The sequence below is a fragment of the Danio rerio genome, chromosome 15 (genome assembly GCF_049306965.1).
Source record: "Danio rerio strain Tuebingen ecotype United States chromosome 15, GRCz12tu, whole genome shotgun sequence".
Taxonomy (NCBI): domain Eukaryota; kingdom Metazoa; phylum Chordata; class Actinopteri; order Cypriniformes; family Danionidae; genus Danio; species Danio rerio.
The window spans coordinates 5,390,222-5,411,572 of record NC_133190.1 but is presented as its reverse complement, the minus strand read 5'-3'; the positions used below and the strand labels follow the sequence as shown (position 1 = coordinate 5,411,572).

At 36.8% G+C, this 21,351-nt stretch overlaps 5 protein-coding genes across 6 annotated transcripts in view; 4 read left to right on the top strand and 1 right to left on the bottom strand.

The window, feature by feature from the left end:
* Nucleotides 1–21,351, top strand: part of brwd1 (bromodomain and WD repeat domain containing 1) — a 1,114,832-nt gene that overhangs the window by 744,587 nt on the left and 348,894 nt on the right. The window lies entirely within an intron of this gene.
* Nucleotides 1–21,351, bottom strand: part of mxf (myxovirus (influenza virus) resistance F) — a 250,491-nt gene that overhangs the window by 157,045 nt on the left and 72,095 nt on the right. The gene's annotated exons all lie outside the window — the stretch shown is intronic.
* or62c1 (odorant receptor, family 62, subfamily C, member 1) lies at nt 3,164–4,111 on the top strand. Its single transcript, NM_001128383.1, is given in 1 exon segment — nt 3,164–4,111. A coding segment is annotated over 1 exon segment (948 nt).
* Nucleotides 10,107–14,389, top strand: or62c3 (odorant receptor, family 62, subfamily C, member 3). The gene is made up of 2 exons (XM_009291464.4): nt 10,107–10,124; nt 10,284–14,389. The coding sequence occupies exons 1-2, from the start codon at nt 10,107–10,109 to the stop codon at nt 11,223–11,225; spliced, it is 960 nt and encodes a 319-aa protein (XP_009289739.2). The 3' UTR covers nt 11,226–14,389.
* On the top strand, nt 18,677–19,594 carry or64d1 (odorant receptor, family 64, subfamily D, member 1). Its single transcript, NM_001128370.1, is given in 1 exon segment — nt 18,677–19,594. A coding segment is annotated over 1 exon segment (918 nt).

Here is a 21,351-nt window from a genome sequence, read left to right as displayed (position 1 = left end):
TCATGATTAATTCTGTTTATTTAATGGATTAAATGCGTGTAAATCTATATTTATTCAGTTTTTAAATTAATTACTGAAAATATTATTGATTAATATTAAAATGTTCATCTGATTTATATGAAGTTTAATTTTAAACTCATTTTGAGAGGAGCATGTGCTCATGATTGACCCAGCTGTCCACATTCGCTAATCACGATCCTCCAATCAAAGGATCCCAAGTCACTATATATATATATATATATATATATATATATATATATATATATATATATATATATATATATATATATATATATATATATACCCTCATTTCCTTTCTACAACTATCAACTATATTTGTCTGTAAGAAACCCCCTTCATCTCCTTGTTTCACCTTTATCAAGAATGGGCGGCACAGTGGCTCAGTGACTAGCACTGATGCCTCACAGCAAGAATACCAATGGCGTTGGGTCCTCACTGGGCCATCTGGTATTTCTGTGTGGAGTTTGCATGTTCCCCCGGGTTCACCGGTTTCCTCCCACCATCCAAATGTGGTCCATATTATAAATAAAATAAGCCTAAAACTTTTTCCTAATGTCTTACTCTTAGGACGTTTGCCTTGGCCTCAACAGCGGAGGAGTTTGAGATCGACCTGAGCTCAATCTCCCCTTGCACTGCGAAAGGAGGGAGCCCTGGGCTCGAGGATCCCTTGAGCTCAGGGCTCTCTCCCGGGACAGCACGCCAAACAAGCTATGTATAAATCGTAAGCTAAGTGTGAAGTACAATAAATTTAAATGTTACTGTTTCTACAGTAATACTTTCTGTCTTTTAGTAGATTTAGTATATAGAAGACTTGCTTTGTTTACCAAATAAAGTTAATCTAATTGGATTTGCATTTTAAACATTAAATAAAAGTTAAAAAGATATTTTTTTTTTATTTTACATATTAATGGCTCTATTTTGACGGTCCATGCGCAAAACGCAGGGCGCAAATGCTTTCAGGGCGTGTCAGGACGCGTTTTTTGCTAATTTAAGGACGGGAAATCTGCCTTGCGCTTCGGCGCATGGTCTAAAAGGGTTGAGTTTATTTTCTTAATGAGTTATAGGTGTGTTTTAAGAATAAACCAATTAGTCTCATCTCCCATTCCCTTTAAGAGCCAGCTGCGTCGCGCCAAGAGCGCATTCGCCATTTACAGGACGCAAAGTAAGTCTAAGTGGAAAAAATGAGCATTTCAGAAGCAAACAGTTGACAGTTGACAGTTTTTAAACAGAAAACAGTTAAACAGAGCATCTACTGCGTGAGATTGAGAGATAATTGATCTACTTTCACTTTCGCTCTTGGATAGGGAAACCTTTACGCACAGACATCAATTAGTCTATAAATAAATACTTTTGTTTGTTAAGCGCAAATATTCGTTTCAAAACTATTTCTAAATTCAGTTTTAATTTCCAGCAAACGAATAAATGAATAATAATAACAAAATGTGCTCAAAAACCTGAGTTATATCCTAAAACACTGACATCTAAAACCTGACAGGTGGGCAAATCTAAGCTTGTTTTTAATAAAACAAATATACATTTGGATATAATAAATAATACTGCTAATAATAATAGCATTATACAAAAGCAAATTGTTAGAAATGAACTGAAAAAGCCTCCCAAGATGAAGACATAAAAGCAGTGATTTTTCATATTTATGAAGGCTAGAAAATAATATGTTTTGTAATATTTTAATCCTTTATATTTATATCCTATATCTATTCTTATTATATCCTATATATATCCTTAATATTTAATTTTTTTCACATGTAAAGATATTTGCCTATTGCTCTCTTGTGCGTGTTAAGCAGTGCGCAAGCGAGGCGCAACTCTGCGCCGGAGTTTAGACCGGGCTAGTTTTGGTCTAATGAAAAATCTATTATAGTTTCTCAAAATAGCAGCGCGCCAGCGGTCCGCCTCAGAACGCCTTTCTTTTTAGACCAGAACGCCTATGGGCGCACAAATAAGCGCTAATGCATTTGCTATTCAAACAGAGTAGCGCAACGCCTCAAAACGACTCTTGCGCCAAGCTGAAACTACCAAAAGACTATTGCATCACGCCTTGCGCCACACTGCGCCGGGTGTATGATAGGGCCCTACGGTTTTAGTTATGATACTTCCAAAACAATTCCGCAGATTTTTTTACCAAAATTCTCAAAAATAGCAAGAACCGTCCGTGGATTCAACGCAATCTCACGGCAATTCATAACTTTTTGATTTAGTGGCTAATTCGTATGAATTCATAAGATCTAATTCATACTATTTAGTACGATTTGCGCATCACCCAATGACATATCATATCATCATGATAATCATACATTTTCGTACATCTGAACTCGTACTGATTCGTATGAATTAGCCACTAAACTGACAAAACAAGGTCAAGGTCAAGGTAAAATTTATTGTCTCCCGTAGGAGAAATTTGTTTTAGAAAAAAGGTTCTGCTGTACATCGTCACCAACAAGACAACATGTAACATACATACACATTAAAATTTAATCCTAAAATACCTCCTAATATAAATATGATTCCATAAAATCAGTAATTTTAATAAAATTTTTATAAAAACAATAAAAAATAATTAAAGTACCATATGCCCCACTGCCCTCTGTTGTGCAAACCAATCCTGTTATCTTAGTTTTTTTTTTTAAATACTTACGTTTTCCTCGTGAGATCAGGCTGGCAGATTCCATCTGGCCCTACTAGTAACCGATTTATGCACTATATAGTAAGTGAATTTGTGAAAAAATTGGCAGCTCTCAATACAATAACTGTAAAAAAAATAGATTATTAATTACTAGTTTCAAATGTGGTGGGAAAACTGGTGGCAGAAATATGGTTGAAAAGGTTATTATTCCTGACAATGCAAATCTTTTTTTTCTTTTTTCATCCTTAGATGGGTAGAGACTGACGTTTTATTTTATCTTCAGCGTAAAGAATCCTTTAGAGAACTTGTCAACACTGTTTTTAATACGTGTGGTCAAGGCAATTAGCATGAGACCAGTGTCCATATATAGCAATCCAAGTTGAAGCTTTTCAAACGCCACAGGAAGCATGCCAACAGAGAACATGGTAAGATTTCAAGTGTGTTGGTGCTGAAAAAGCTTATTCATGGTAACATTTTACAAATGACATTTAATTCCAGATGCAGCAACAGCTGGAGAATGAATCCAGCGTCTCAGTATTTAAACTCTCCGGTCTGAATGAAACCATGGAGAACAGAATTGTGTTTTTTTCTTTCACCGCACTCTTTTATCCTCTGATGGTGTTTTGTAACGTCACTGTAATGTTCACTATAATGTCAAATAAGAAGCTCCATGAGCCAATGTACATGTTTATATGTAATCTTTGTGTAAATGGGCTTTTTGGTACTTCTGGCTTCTATCCTAAATTCTTGTATGATTTATTAGCCCATGATCACGTGATTTCTTATGTTGGGTGTCTGATTCAGATATTTGTCATTTATTCGTCTGCTTTGTGTGACTTTTCAACACTAACGGTGATGGCGTATGACAGGTATGTGGCAATATGTAGACCGCTGGAGTATCATTCAATAATGACAAGCCGTATGATTCTTAAGTGCATCCTTTTCTGTTGGCTGGCTCCATTTGTTTGCATGTCTGTTCTCATCGTGTTAATAGCTAGGCTCACTTTATGTGCCTCCACTATTGAAAAGTTATACTGTGAGATTTGGGCAGTGGCAAAACTTTCATGTTTTTCTACAACTATTAATAACGTGTTTGGGTACATTGTTATTCTTACATATTTTGGACATGCAGTATTGATATTTTGCTCATACATTCACCTGATTAAAAAGTGTATGAAGTCAACAGAAGTCAGACACAAATTTATACAAACGTGTGTGCCGCATCTGCTTTCACTGATTAATGTTACTGCTGCGTTGTTGTTTGATGTGTTGTACAGTCGTTATGGTTCGAGGAATCTGCCACAAAGTGTGCGCAATTTCATGGCTCTTGAATTTCTTCTTGTACCACCTATTTTAAACCCCCTGATTTATGGATTGAATCTGACAGCTGTGCGCCAACAAGTTATAAGACTCTTTTACAAAAAACAAGTGGTAATATCTGACTGAATATTTTTATCATTTACAAGCTATGCTTTTTTTTTAACTTTTAAAAGTTGTACACACACACACACAAAATACATAATTTGAAGAATGTTGGAAACCTGTAACCATTGACCAGCATAGTGTTTGTTTTTCCTACTATGGATGTCTATGGTTACAGGATTCCAGCATTCTAAAAAATATCTTTTCAACAGGACAAAAAAAAAAAACTGTTTTAGAACATTTTAAGAGTTTGTAAATGATGGAAATTTTTTATTTTTGGCTGTCTAAACTCGGTCCTGTTGGGTCGGTGTCCTTGGGTGCGTTTCCGAAAACCATCGTTAGCAAGGTCGCAAGTTCCGTCGTTACAAACATAATTCGTTGATTTCGTGTTTCCCAAATCCATCGTTCCAACGAACATTTGCACACTGTGTCGCAAACTTATATGCATGCAACTACATCTCTAGAGCTGGAGTTAGAAGCATAGTTCCTGGCTGTCTAATCCCAGTTATTCTAAATATGCCCTATTCCTTTAAAGGGTCACAAAACACCAAAACACATTTTTTGAGCTGTTGACAGTCGTATATGTGTCACACACTGCTAAAAACACTATTAGGACACCTATATTTCACTAAAAAGTTTAAATTGGCTGTTTTTGCGTTATTTCAAGCAAATTCGTACTTCCGGTTTGAAACGAAGTTTTGAAGCTGCGTCACGGCTATAAGATAATAGCGTGTATTGCAGCGTGCAGACTGGACGTCTGTGCTAGAGTGTGTCTTATTATGTCTTACAGTGTGATGCATTAATGCATGAGTATGGCTTGGTTCAAACCAATCAGCGCGCTTTATTGTGCAACTTCATTAATATTCTTTACGGTCACAGTGTTTAGACGACAGAGACGCCACGTTGTGTTGGCAAAACAAGCGTGAAGTGTTGCTTTTATAGTTTGCTGCAGTTAAGTTTTGTTTTCATTTTCTCTCTGAGCTCAGCTGGACTCACGTGTGGATTAACAGTGTACGCGACGCGGGACAACAATAACTTACGTGTCTAAGGAGGCACATTGTTTACCTGAGAGCTGTTCTCATCTGCAAACGCTGAGATCCGGATTCGCTTGTAGTCTCCTCTTAATAAAGACGCGGCTCTAGTTGCTGGTGATTGTCCTGTCTCTACAAATTTGGTAAGTGAGCGTCCAGTGCTCTTTGTTTATTCAGTTTGTTCGTATCGAACAAACTATTGCACCGAATGTAAACATGTTAGCACTACAACCAAACTTTAACCTCGTGTAGGGTTTTCACCGCATTTTGTGACCGGGATAACACACGCGGCTTTCTGACGCTACCTGCCGAGTGCATCTAAGTTTCCGGGAAATGCTGAGGTTGTTTTTTTCTCTCATTCGCCGTGCGGTATCAAACATTGCATAAAAAAATACACGCTTAGAGCAGTTTCTCGAATCAAATATCTCGTTTGTCGCGAGGGGCATGAATGAATTCCCTGAATGAAAGAGCCAAACTGCAGTTAAAGTCCACTATTTAATAATTTGGCAAATAATTCGACTACAGATGTCCATGTAAACACAGTCCCTTTCTCCCCTGTGTGTGTTTGTGTGTGTGTGTGTGTTTTGACTCTGAAACTCAGCGTGCCCAAATAGACACTCCCACTTTAGTTCCTCCGACACTCCCCCCTAAACAGAGCTGGACACGCCCACTTTTCAGACTTTTTCCAAAGTAGAGTTGTGAAAACACCCTGCTGAAATGAGGGGTTTCATGGCCCTTTAAAACATTCTAACGTTTAAACTTGGAATGATTTTTTTTAAAAGCATAAAAGTCATCTCTCTTTGGTGTAATTTGCTTTCAAAGTATTTTTACAGTTCAGTTTTAGCGATTTTCATGTTTACAATTGTGCTCTCTTTGCAGTGCACTTTGAAAATATTGATGTCATTTCAAACACAGCCGTGGCTCATGACGAAAGTTATAGGTGACTATTATTTAAAAGCAGAATTTATGTTCATCTCTAAAGCTTGTGAGAGCAAAAAACATAGCATATGTTAATGCTTTGAAATTATAGTAGGTCATTTATTAAGTATCTGTACTGTATATGACATGGGCCTGTTGGTTAGAACATTTCTGCAGTGGTTTACATGTGTCAAATTGTAAAAGTAGACCTTTCAAAAAATAAAAAATAAATACACAATATCCTCCTTGATAATCATCATCCTCATTATTATTAATATTATTATTAAAGCAGGATTTTTTTCATTTTCTAATAAAAAATAAATATTAAATTTCATTTTTTAATAAATCGCTTCATTATTGATTTATTTATGATTTATAAATGATATTAGAATACGTGTAAGCTTTTGTAATTGATTTTATGTTTTAGAATAGAATATGTAATGTTCTCAATAATATTTGTAAAGGAAACTTTGGTCCTATATGACCCATTTACATATATTTCAATTAATAAAAAAAATGAGTGCATGTTTTTACCAAAACTAATTTTGGATTTTTTTGCGTATGCATACAAAAACGATATAATTTGCACAAATAAAAATGGGGTTCTCCCAGCCTGATCTCACAAGGAAACATAAGTATTTTACAATTTGACAGTTTAGTGGCTAATTTGAGTTCAGTCATTTGAAAATGTACGATTTTAAAAAGGAGGTGTGGCACCCAACCCCACCCTTAACCGTCATTGGGTGATGAGCAAATCTTAGTAAACTGTACGAATTAGATCGTACAAATTCATATGAATTAGCCACTGAATCAAAAAGTTACAAATTGCTGTGAGATTGCATTGGTTCTTCTCTAAAGAAGTTGTAACTCCACCCCGTTTAGAGCACCATTATGAGCATTTTACGTTATAACTTACGTGGTTCAAATGATGGATCTGCAACAGAGAGACTACAGGTTTTGGGAAACACTTGTCACTACATCGTTCTTTTCGCAAACGATGCATCGTACTATGATTATCCGCGAATTAAGCTGCGGTCACATTAGAGTTTGAGCATGCCATATTCTGGGAATCATGCTTAAAGGGGCGGGATTAAACAAGCTTATTAGATATTTTAAAAAGCGAGCGATTGCTCCATATTTTAAATTGTTGTCCAGAGAAGTCATGTTTTGATCCTCGACTGGTCTCACACAGTCAATGATGCGATTTCGCAGGTCAGAGTTCATCAAGTTGGAACTTTGCACCGCAGCAACCTGCGAAACTTGACGCATGATGCTGCGTTTCCGGTCTGATGCATTTTCTTGCGTATGAGTGGAAGTCTATGGGGAGAAAAGCCCAGTGTGACCGCAGCTTTATGTCATTGTTTGGGAAACGCACCCCAGGAGAGTTTAGCTTTAACTCTAATCAAACACACCTGAACCAGCTATTTAAGCCATTACTAGATATAATAGAAACTTCCTGGCAGGTGTGTTGAAGCAAAATGGAGCTAAACTATGCAGGACACCGGCCCTCCATCACCGAGTTTGGACACCCCTCCTTTAAGGCATGGCTCTTGAGCATGAAATAAAGTATGATCATATTTGTTCATATTCATATTTGTGAATTTGTTCATATCAAATAAACCAGTGCTCTGGTGTATTTCATGTTTTAATAAAATGCTTTTGAAAAACAATCTGCATCTATGTTTTAACAGCAATGTGTGTTTTTAAAACTACATGTAAGATTGATAAATCAAGGCAGAACTAGGTATTGTAGTACAAATGTAAAATATTGGAATGTTTTTTCATCCATCCCCTCTCCAAACGTGACGCACAAGCAGGTTGCCTTTTTGACCACACCAATACGAATTAGCGCAATGGACAATGAGAGTCTCAAGCTCTATACTGTTAGCTAATAAGCTAATGTAGGCATTTACAATATTTGTATTTCTGTGTGGAGTTTGCAAGTTCTCCCTGTGTTGGTGTGGGTTTTCTCTGGGTGACGTGCTATAGGTCAATTGGGTGAGATAAATTGTACGTGGTGTGTTTGAATGAGAGTGTATGGATGTTTCTCAGTGATGAAAGAGCATCCGCTGCATAAAACATATGCTGGATAAGTTGGCGGTTCATTCCGCTGTGGCGACCCCTGATTAATAAAGGGACTAAGCTGAATGAATGAATGAAGAGTCAAAAATGTACATAGGCCCACAGCAGCTTTAACATAATCGAGCTATAATGAGCTCAAAAGTGAGTACCAAACAGCCAATCACGTGCACTAACACATACCTGTAACAACATTGTACCTGACTTCTCACGAGAGTGTGTAATTTAAAGACAAAAACTCAAAGATTTTAAAAACACACATCACATTACAGAGTCTGCTCTTATAAAGATAATCAATGATATACGCCTAAATACAGATTCAAGCAAACTAACAGTGCTGGTACTGCTCGATCTCAGTGCTGCATTTGACACTGTCGATCACAGCATACTTCTGGATAGGCTGGAAAACTGGGTTGGGCTGTCTGGCATGGTCCTTAAATGGTTTAGATCTTATCTTGAAGACTGTATTTGTATGTGCCGATGTATCAACATAACAGACGACTAATGAATTTTTTTTTTTAAAAAGTATTATTACTTGTCTATAAATCACTCAATGGACAAGGACCTCATTACATTACAGATATACAAACTGAATACAAACCTTACAGATCCCTCAGGTCTTCAGGATCAAGTAAATTAGAAATTCCAAGAGTTCAGTCAAAGCAGGGTGAATCCGCCTTCAGCTACTGCACCCCTCGCTGCTGGAATCAGCTTCCAGAAATGATCAGATATGCTCCAACATTAGGCACATTCAAATCAAAACATAGTTTAGCTGTGCCTTAACTGAATGAGCGCTGTGCAAAAGACGCCACAAGTAGGCGCGGCCAACCGTCTTCATTTTGTTCGCGCGTCATCGCACCCACATCGGGATACCAAACAAGGGCAAAGAGGCGGAGAGTGAGCGGAGCTACGGACACTTGCTGGCATTTTGGAAGAATGCTTAATACTTCATTACCTGCGACTTGTTTGTGTTCTGACCACATGTGCTTGGCTATACACTATATCAATAAAGTGTTTAGTCTTTTAAAACACTGCTGTAACACACTGAGCTACTAAACATTGTTCTTATGACGTTTTTCTACAGGAGGAAAACGCGAATTACTTCCAAACACTTTAGATATAGTCTGTGTTAGTAAATGCAAGACTATTGATGAGATTCAGCATAGCAATGTATGACAAGATGACTGTTCTAGAGCCTACAGCTAATCAATCTGTCAGATTCTGGAGTGCATTACAGCTCTAAACATAAATGTAAATGATAAATGATCTTATATAAAACAAATACATTTATAGAGATGGTATATAAGTATAAAAGTTTACTCACATGGGAAACAGAGGCCACGTGAATGGTTTGTGAGCACAATTATGTGCACACAGCATGCCATATCATCTGATAATTGTAGAAAATAAGTCCAAAAGGCAGTTGACTGTGTATAGCCACATAAAACAGCACAAAAATAGGATGAATATGCAAAGTTCAGTGGCTAATCTGCTGGAGTCAGCTGAGGTGAAGTGATGGCGACCAGCGAGATCTAGCTGTCACTCAAGTGGCCACGCCCTTAATTATGCAAACTTAATATGACTTAATATAAAGGAAACGGACGAGTTATAAAAAAATTCACCCCCTCACAGTTGTCGTGAAAGGTAATATTAGCTGTATGAACCAAAATTGTTCTTTTTACAGGCTTTAAACACCCTTTCTGCTGTAACGTTGGCCATTCTAACAGTGGGCTCAAATGAAATTTGCTCCATATGGAGCCAGGACTAGCGGAATTCCGATGAACTGCAGTTTCAGTTACTTCCGTATTGGCTTCCTGAGGGAGAGCGGGAGGTTGCCGCTTGGTTGGGACAGATGACGAGCAGTGAAGTTGAAAGTAGCCTTTAGAGAGCTTGTTAAAAATGTTTTTAATGTTCGTGGTCAAGGCAATCAGCATGAGACCAGTGTCCATATATAACAAAGCAAACTGAACTTCCAAAGCACTACATGAAAAATGCCCGTGGAAAACATGGTAAGATTTGAAGTGTCCTCTAACAAAACAAGTGCCATTGTTAGAGGATGTGTTCATTTCCATAAATACAATGCAGCTGATTTGAAAACACATTGTATTTATTTTATTCTACATCATTATTAATAATAACAACCGAATAATAACTATCTATTATTCCAGACGCAGCTATCGCTGGAGAATGAATCCAGTGTCTCAGTATTTACCCTCTCTGGTCTGGATGAAACGATGGAGAACAGATATGTGTTGTTTTCTTTAACTGTACTGTTTTATCCACTAATGGTGTTTTGTAATGTCACTGTTATAGTCGCTATAATCTCACATAAGAAGCTTCACGAGCCAATGTATGTGTTTATATGCAATTTGTGTGCTAATGCACTTTTTGGCACTGCTGGATTCTACCCTAAATTCTTATATGATTTATTTGCCCAAGATCATGTGATTTCTTATGCTGGATGTATGATACAGACATTTGTCATTTACTCGTACGCCTTGTGTGACGTTTCAACACTAACAGTGATGGCTTATGACAGATATGTGGCAATATGTAGACCACTGGAGTATCATTCAATAATGACCAGTCAAAGGGTTGTTGAGTGGATCCTTTTCTGTTGGCTGGCTCCATTATTTTGCATGTCTTTGCTAATTGTATTATTATCTAGACTCGTTTTATGTGGCTCCACTATTGAAAAGTTATACTGTGAGATTTGGGCAGTGGCAAAGCTGTCATGTTTCTCGAACACTGTAAATAATGTGTTTGGGCTCACTGTTATTCTGGTCTACTTTGGACATGGTGTATTGATATATTGCTCGTATTTTCAGTTGATTAGAAAGTGTGTGAAGTCAACGGAGGGCAGGCGTAAATTTATGCAAACGTGTGTGCCGCATCTGCTTTCACTGATCAATGTAACTGTTGCGTTGTTGTTTGATGTGTTGTACAGTCGTTTTGGTTCCAAGAATGTACCACACAGTGTGCGCAATTTCATGGCACTTGAATTCCTACTCATACCACCCATTTTAAACCCCCTTATTTATGGGTTAAATTTAACAATAGTTCGCCAGCAAGTTATTAAACTCTTTTCTAAAAATAAAGTAGGAATATAAAAGACTTCAGTCTCACCACATGGAAATAAAAATTATACACAAAAACCCAGTACTATGTCTGTACAAGCTGGTTCATTGGTTTAATATTTCATTGTCAATAATGTTTTTAATCATTCATTCAATTTCTTTTCGGCTTAGTCCCTTTATTAATCTGGGGTTGCTACAGCGGAATGAACCGCCAACTTATCCAGCACATGTTTTATGTAGGGATGGCTGACGTGAAGCTGACGTTTCAACACAGTGTCGAGATCCCGAAGCGCAAGAGTTTCAAAACACTGCACCGAAGCATCATCCGAAGCACCTAAGTCACGTGACTAAAGTGTTTCGAAACACCTGGTCACGTGACTAAAGCGATTCAAAGCATTGATCACCTTAGAAGCGTTTCGAGACCTGCCGAACATCCATTTGGCTGCCAAGGTTGGAAAATCACATCTCATATGGCCTAGTGGACTGTGCGTCGGCACTATGTTACTATGCTTCAAATGACTTTTTGGGTTCGAATCCCGACAAATACTCTGAAATCATGGTTTTATGTGTTTTTATCATGTTTCTGTTTTGTGTAGCCTAAATAGGATACAGCTGCTGTTACGCCATCAATTTAGCATCATTTTTGTAACACTGTAAAACAATAATTAATATTTTTACAGTACTGTGATAGTTTGGTTTAGGGATTGGGCAGACGTTAATAAAATACAATAAATGGGAAATTTTGTGAATAATATAAATAATTCTTGATAACTTCAGGCCACAGTTTCTGATCTAGCAACAACCCTGTTTTAAGACCAAAACAAGACATAATTTTTCACAAATTGTTTATTGGATATCAGACCAATGTTGAAACAAAACGATACAAGAGCAAAGCATTACTAACTGGTATTAAAGCATTTCAAAATAGCAGTATGAGCCTGAATTCGAACCCACCATTCCCGGACGCTAGTCAGACACCTTAACTGCTCCGCTACATTATTTAAAGACCAAAGTTACAAAGTGCTGTTTCAGTGCAATACATAAAAATGAGTGGGGTTTCGAAACGTTTCGAAGCTTCGACACATTTGCTTCGACTGTTTCCGTGTTTCATGAAGCCTAGCTTTGCCCGCCACTAGTTTTATGCAGCGGATGCCATTCCAGCTGGAACCTATCACTGGGAAACACTCACACACTCCCATTCATACACATACACTACTGAATGTCTGGACTGTGAGTGAAACCAGATCACCCAGAGGAAACCCTCGCGAACATGCCAACTGACCCAGCTGAATAGCGGCTGTGAGGCAACAGCTCTACCTACTGCGCCACCACGTCGCCCCTCAATAATGTTTTAATAATGTTTCTGCAATAATTTTGTTATACATATTTTTTTTATAATTTTTAAATCATTATTTTGTCAATAGTAGCTTAATATCAATATGAAATTCAACTCGTGATACCAACAGTGTGTATTTTAGTTGTTTCTCTGAGCATTTGGCTCACTCAAGATACAATAATTTAGTTTAATAAATGTATAATTATCATGTTTCAAAAATCAGTATCAAAAATACTTGTTCATCAAGATTGCCATAATCATTTACTTATTTCTTTCTGAATAAGCAAATTCTTTTTTGAAATTATTCTAGAATATTTTAAGAAATGTAAATAATTGAGGGCGACGCAGTGGTGCAAGTCGCTGGTTCGAGCTTCGGCTCGGTCAGTTAGCGTTTCTGTGTGGAGGTTGCATGTTCTCCCTGCGTTCGCGTGGGTTTCCTCCGGGTGCTCCGGTTTCCCCCACAGTTCAAAGACATGTGGTACAGGAGAATTGGGTAGGCTAAATTGTCCATAGTGTATGAGTGTGTGTGGATGTTTCCCAGAGATGGGTTGCAGCTGGAAGGGCATCCGCTGCATAAAAAGTGCTGGATAAGTGGCCGACAATAAAATGAATGAAATAGACCACACACATACACACATTTAACACCTGCCATAAATTGAGTTAATTTTGGTTGTCTTTCTTTGACATACTATCAAGGGCTCTTAATATTTCAGTGAAACCCTGCCCAATAATAGCAATTTTGATTTACCTCCTAATAACGCTTTATATAATAAGTGCCATATTAATATTATTGCTTTCGCCTCATTGCTAGCCAGTAGGCAAATATTGCTAAATTGGAAATCCCCATGTGTCCCTGCAAATCTTTCCTGGCTAAAAGACCTAGGCTGTTTATCCATTCTAAGAACGCAGAGAACGGACTTGCGTTTTTGTGGAGACCGGTCTTGCCAGGTGTCCTCGGAAGAACGAACTTGGGAGACCGCAAGGGCAGAGAACGCGTCCTTTGAGAAATGAGATGCTGCGTTCTTCCTCATGGTCAAGTGACCTTCACACTTTTTCCACAATACAGCATTCATACAACGATTTATTGTTTTTCCCTTTTTTTAAAAAATATACTATGTATAAAAACATTCTAAATATACGTTGCAAAATATAAATAAACAGATTTTAATATGAATTTCAGCAAACGAACACCCTTAATGTGTTTATTCCTTTATTAGCATGTTCATGGTGATGTTTATATTCACTGTTTCATTAAATGATCATAAGTGATATCTCTGAACTTTTATAATAAATCTAAATAAAATGCTGCGCTTCCCACCTCCATGACTTCTGGGAGTTCTAGCGCGAGTTTGATGCTCAAGTCTGCATCGGTGCGTGCTCAATATAAAGAACACATCCAGGAAGTTTCATACGTCCTTTGTTCTTGCTGTCTTGAGTATTGGAACTAAACTTTGGAGCTCACGATGACGTTACACGAGGACGCAAGACCGCTGAAGAACACATATTGAGAAACAGCCCTAATGTCTTTTTTGAATTTAGAAAAAATTAAACACTCTTTTAGGGACACTGTCAGTTTATTTTATAAAATGTGGAACCCTGTGATTTCTTTTGTCGAAACCTTGCCTTTTTTTTAGATTTAAATGCTTTTTAGATTTTAATTTATTTCATTTTTATTTACTCTTTTTGTGGGGTCATTTTGGTTTGGGTTAAGGATAATGTTTCAGTTGTTTACATGACTGCATTTTATTATTACAATGTTCAAAACCAGCAGATTATACTATTCAGTTTCCATGTCTTGTACTTACTGTCATTAAAGTTTCTGCTTAATAAAATATTATAAAAAATAAAATAAAGGCAACTTCAAGCTAAACAAAAAAAAAAAAGAAATAGAAATAATTTATTGGGACTCTTCAATGTTTGGACTTCCAGCAGTGAAAATTAATCCACACTGAAATTAACAAATAATTTCAAACTAGACTGACAAATTTTCAATTCGTCTGAATTACAATTTACTAGGACTTTGTTAAGCTGCTTTGACACAATCTACATTGTAATGCTGTGTTCACACCAGTGCTATTTGCGTGTAAATAGACGCGTGAACGTATTGAATTTACTCACTTCATTCACACGTCATTCTCGCGTCATATTCACTGCGCAATAGATGCGGATTTGCGTCATGGGGGGTGCTTCTGTGTGCCGGTGTCTGTAGCTTCATTGCTAAATGGCTAACATGGATTTTATTGAGAGAACAGCTGTGTTTATGTGCTTCATGAAGGCTGATAAACTATGTTGATTCATTTGGAGCCGTGTCTAAGTCCACAAGATCCTTTCAGAGGTTCACCCAGTTCTGTGAGTTTATAAACTCCTCGAGAAACAATACCTGGATGATGGAGGCTTTCAGCAGTGCTTCCGACTGAGCCAAGCCCAGTTTAATCAACTGTTGCCTGGTGTCAGCAGGAGGATTTCCCTCCAGGGCATGCCAGTCCTTTAATTCCTGTCTCATCAAATCACACATAGACAGTAAATCACATCATACTGAACTACCTCAAGTAATATATAGCTTCAGCAAACTGTTTGGAAGCATTAAAAGTGTCCAAGAAGATGTCCAAAATTGTCACACGTGATGACCCAGAGACTGTTTAGAAGAGTGGTTGGCAAACTTTTTCGACCCGAGGGCCACATCAAGTTTTGCATACCAAGTGAAGAGCCACATGTCAAATACTTCAAAAAATAACATTTATTTATAGTGGAAGTATGCATGGAACATGTTACATAAATAAATAAAAAAAAATTAAATAGTTATTATTGAGTTAAATTTACAAGTCAAATGAATTTGCACTGCTATTTATATTTATTTATTAATCATCATACAACAATAAAATAATCCCTTATAAAACAATAATAATGCAATCATTTTTACAGTGGAGAATAGAAAAGATATTGTCTGATATTCAGTCAAATTTACAATAATCTAATTTGCACTGCTTTTAGAATTTACAGATCAATCAACTTGATAAAACCACAAATCTTTGATAAAGGAACTTTTTAAAGTGGGTGTATACATGGAAAATATATTCAATGACAACAATTAACACATTTAACCAGCAATTATTATACAATTTGAGTCAAATTCACAACAATCCCATTTGAGCTTGTATTAATATGCCAACACAATCTCACGGCAATTTGTAACTTTTTGATTTAGTGGCTAATTCGTACAATTTAGTACGATTTGCTTATCCCCCAATGACGGTTGGGTTTAGGGGTGGGGTTAGGTGCCATGCCTCCTTTTTAAAATCATACAATTTTGTACGACGGAACTCGTACGAATTTGTACGAATTAGCCACTAAACTGGCAAAACGTAAAATACTTTCGTTTTCTCGTGAGATCAGGCTGAATATGCTCATATCAAACATTATAAAACTATGAGATAAAACAAAAGAAGAATATTGGTCTTTGTTATTCCAAGTCATGTTTTTATGAGTGTGTTAATGTGGACAATGAGCCTGAAAATAAAGGTACATTGATATCAACAGCAACACTCTCCCAAAACACCAAGCTGATTCAGTCGTTGCCTATGACATTAAAAAAGCGCACCGTGCTCCTTTTTTTCTTGTCCGCTTAGGTTGTAGTCTTTAAAAACAGCAATACTTTCTTGGCATATTACTCTACTGCTTTTTATCCGATATTGGTGAAGAATTTTTTTGCTGTCCATTCTTCTTTAAACACACAACAGTCAGAGTCAATTTATTTTTGCCCGACTCATTTTCAGTCATTAACGGTTGAGTGCAGTTTAATATCCAAGAAGGTGTTCTAATTCTTCTGGTTGCACTAACTGTACCGCGTGCAGTACTGCCATCAAATGGCGTTCACTTGTATGGCATCATTACATGTTCTGAAACTTATGCCTAGTTCAGACTGCGTGATTTTAGCCCCGATTTTGGCTCGCCGACAGGTTTTGAGGTTTTAAAATAACATCAGCGATCGCCTACAGCCAATGAGAGAGCAGCTTTCACTTGTGTGTGCGTGTGTGTATACCTGCTGCAGGCCAGCGGGAGGCTGGGGGAAAAGTTAAAAGCGCTCTTTTTCGTTTTTTTTGAACCCACGAAATGGAGGGAAAACTAGTGGAGGTTTGACAGGACTCAGGAGCGACCGTGTCTGTTTGACGTTTCATACAGAAAGAAATTAGTTTATTATCAACGTTGAGGAGAAATGGCTAATTCCCTTTAAACCCAGGTGAGCAAACATGTACATGTTCTACCCCATTAAAGGCTTCTTTCTCATTATGTAGTAAATAACTAAAGATATACTACGTGTTTTTGGCTGTAAGACGTAGTTTGGACGAAGTTGTCGGCGATTCTTCATGCAATGTGATAGTCCCTGTCGCCGATCCATCTTGCAGTGTAAACAAAGCAGCGACGAAATGCTAGCCCAGATAGTCATGCAGTGTGAAAACATCTGTGACACGACTAGTTTGATAATCATGCAGTCTGAACTCGGCATTACCCGTTGCTCAGAAGCAGCATTTTAAAAACTCCCTCGCGGGCCGGATGAAAATGTTCAGCGGGTCGTAGTTTGCCCACCTCTGATTTAGAAGCATGACAGATATTTACTGTATGATGACCAAAATGGTCTTAAACACCCAGCAGGCACAAGACGTCAAAATGACGTCAGATTGACATTGTTCCCAACGTCATAGGGACGTTGCATTTTGTTTGGAAATACAAACCGGTTTGACGTCAGACCTATCAATGTTTAACATCCAACGTAATCCAATCAAATATCAACGTCAAATAATGTTACAGCTTGACGTTGTGTGGACGTTACCAATATGACGTTGGATTTTGGTTGCTATTCCTTATGAATAAATATCAATATTTGACACCAACATGACGTTGGTTTAATATATTAGCTCGACAATGGATTTTGATTACTTTCCAACACAACCATAAAATCAACCAAATCTCAACGTCATTTGATGTCATTATTGAACTTCAACACAATGTTGTCCTTAGACGCTGCCTAGAAATTGAATTTTAGCCACCAGACATCACAACCTAAATCTAACCCAATAATAACATCTTATGATGTGTGCCTGCTGGGCAATAACTAAATGCACTACAGAATGTTACGTTTACACATACACAAATAACATGTAAACGCATCAGCTTTCCACAGCGTAATACTCACTACGAGTACTTTCGAAAGGGCTACGACTACTCATACTTTGAGTCATATTTACAACAGATTTACTGAAGTTTGTCCTGCGCGCTTGCGGTTCTTTTTTAGTTACTTCTTTGGTTTGGTGCGTTAATCTGATCGTTACTATTATTCAAAAGAAGGTAATGATTCACACTCAATTGCTTCATACTGTTTTTATTTTTACTTTTTCTTACATTTTACGGATGATAACAGACAAACAGATGTTTCGGCACAAAGGAAGGCTTTGTGCCGAAACGTCTGTTTGTCTGTTATCACCCGTAAAATGTAAGAAACAGTAAAAATAAAAACAGTATGAAGCAATTGAGTGCGAATCATTACCTTCTTTTGAATAATATTTACAACAGATACCTTTACTTTACTTGCACTACATTTTAGGCAAGTAATAATACTTTTACTTAAGTACGATTTTTCAGTACTCTTTCCACCACTTGATCACTACTCGCTACTCTTGAGTACTTTTAAAAGGGCTACTTTTTACTCATACTTTAAGTAATATTTACTATAGATACTTAAACTCTACTCGCTCTACATTTTTAGGTAAATAATAGTACTTTTACTTGACTATGATTTGTCAGTACTCTTTCCACCACTGGTTGTAGGCATGAAAACTTCCTGGTTTGGTTTATGCAAATTAAGCCACAGCAGAGAGGTCTTCAGAGACTTGCTTAACCCTATAAAAACTAGCATCTACTGGCGGCTCTTGGTTCGCCTAAGACAGAACAAGACGACTTATTCCTCAGCATATACTGTGAAGATGAACTGATTTCAGAGAGGTATTTCTGGTAATGTAACTCCTTAATTAACACATATAGTAATTCACATTCAGATGCATTACTTGTGGCTAACCCAAAGCTGTGTGAAAACGATCAATGCTTGTCTGCTCTTATCTTCAGGTCAATGTATCCATCCGTTGCTTGACAGAAAATGGAAAATGGAACAACTTTTTACTTGATGTTGTTTGAAAATATTGGGTGCACGAGATATGCTTTGTTCAGTTTGGGGATTATTCTGTACAGCGCTATACTATTATTCAACTTCCTTGTTATTCTTGCGATATTTCTGGAAAGAACTTTACACCAGCCCATGTACATTCTGATTTCATGTTTGTCCTTTAACTCTGTGTTCGGAACTGCTGCTTTTTTTCCAAGGTTACTGACGGACTTGCTGTCGGATACACACTTGGTGCCCCGTGAGGCTTGTCTTTTACAGGCTTTTGTCATTTATTCCTATGCATCAAATGAAAACACGATCTTGATGTTAATGGCGTTTGACAGATATGTAGCAATATGTAAACCCTTACAGTACAACAGCATAATGACTCCCAGGAATTTATCGGTTTTAATAGCTTTGAGCTGGATTTATCCGATGCTTTGTGTTGGTATCGCTGCCATACTAAATGCCAGACTGACCATGTGCGGAAACAAACTGTGGAAAGTGTATTGCCACAACTGGGAAATCGTCAAGCTCTCCTGTGCAAGTACTATTATCAATAATGTGTTCGGCTTTTTTATTGTGACCACAACTGTTATCATGCCTTTAAGTTTTATATTATACTCATATGTTAAAATTCTGATCATCTGTCGAAAGAGCTCACCGGAGTTCCGGAGGAAAGCCTATCAAACTTGTATTCCACACATAGTGATCCTTTTGAATTTCTCTGCTGCTCTCTTTTGTGAGGTCACTTTGAGCCGGGTTCAGAATTTGGAGCTCCCTATTGGGCTGTCCATTATTCTTTCGCTGGAGTTCCTTATTGTACCACCAATCCTCAACCCTCTTATTTATGGTTTGAATTTTCCAGAAATACGCAAAAAAATTATGTGCATTGTAAAAACATGTAAATGATTGTGTTTTTGATGTAATGAAAGCTACACTGTTGAAAGAAAGTCTGTTGACGGACCCTTTTCACAAGCCTGTTATGACGCGTTTAACAGTCATAATCTTAAATCCTTGAAAGTTTTTAATATTTAGACTTTTTAAAAAATTGTATGAACATTTATATGCATTTATGAATGTATTATATCGTCTTTGCGTCAAATTACAAAAAAACGAATTTCACTTATGCGAGATGTTTGTGATGCAGCGTCTATGGGGCTGAGAGTAAATTTGACGTTAGTCTCACACAATTTTTTTCCCTTTTTCTAAAACTCTTAATAACACCATTGTGGCGTTTTTCTTTTATAATTTCAGCCAAATAGGATTGTAAAGAAATGATTTGTTGTATTTGCTGTATAAGTTTACCCAGCTATGACGTCTTGTGCTACTGAGAGACCTGGAAATGTGAAAAGGGTCTATCAACAGTTTCTGCATTTTGTGAATCAAGGATTTTCTGTTTATTTACAGTTGTGAGTTGCTTTATGAGATGTTGATTTTTGCTCTGTTAACTTTTGATGTTAAAAATTCAAATCTAGTTTAAAAAAGCGACTTTTATTGACATTTTAGTAGTTTGAAATATCATTTTTAAGACATAAGTCAGTTTATACAGCGTTTTTTCCCTAATATACAACACCAACCCAGACATTATATCACTTTAAATGATTAAAAATGTTAATAATAGTCACTTTTTTGAAGGTTAACAGTTGTTGGAAAATCTAGGCACCATAATGCAGATCAAAAGCATAAATGAATGCGGGAAAATTTTTAAAAGGGAATCACAAGATGTTGAAAATTTCTAATTTAGGGACATTTTTACAGTGCATATGTAATGATATTTGATTAGCATTGGAAGAAGCAGAATTCTGTAACTACTACAATGGCCTTAGCTGTGATTCTGACTGTTCTGGGCCGAAATGAATTTTTGCAGGTCAAATTTTGCATTCAAAGCTTCTGTTGAGCTTTTGAAGGTAACCTTTGAATGTCTGTCATCTTTCAAAGTCTTTACATTAAAAATGCTATCTTTTTGTAACATAACTTGCTTTACAAGTTAAACACTGCGTATACATCACTTTGTCCAGCAAGTGGAAGAGCAAACATTTTTTTCACCGCAGTGAAAATGTTTTTTTTTTCTGAAGGCATGTATTATTAGCCCCCCTTTGAATGTATTTTTAAAGATATTTCCCGAATGATGTTTAACAGAGCAATGAAATGTTCACAGTATGTCTGATAATATTTTTAAAGATATTTCCCGAATGATGTTTAACAGAGCAATGAAATGTTCACAGTATGTCTGATAATATTTTTAAAGATATTTCCCGAATGATGTTTAACAGAGCAATGAAATGTTCACAGTATGTCTGATAATATTTTTTCTTCTAAAAAAAGTCTTATTAGATATATTTTGGCTAGAATAAAACAGTTTTTTTTAAACCATTTAAAAAGGTCAGGATTATTAGCCCCTTTAAGCTATATATTTTTCGACTGTCTACAGAACAAACCATCATTATACAATAACTGCCTTGTTAACCTAATTAACCTAGTGAAGCCTTTAAATGTCACTTTAAGCTGTATAGAAGTGTCTTGAAAAAATATCTAGTCAAATATTATTTACTGTCATCATGGCAAAGATCAAATAAATCAGTTTTCAGAGAGGAGTTATTAAAACTATTTTGTTTAGAAATGTGTTAAAAAAAAACTTCTCTCCGTAAAACAGAAATTGGGGAAAA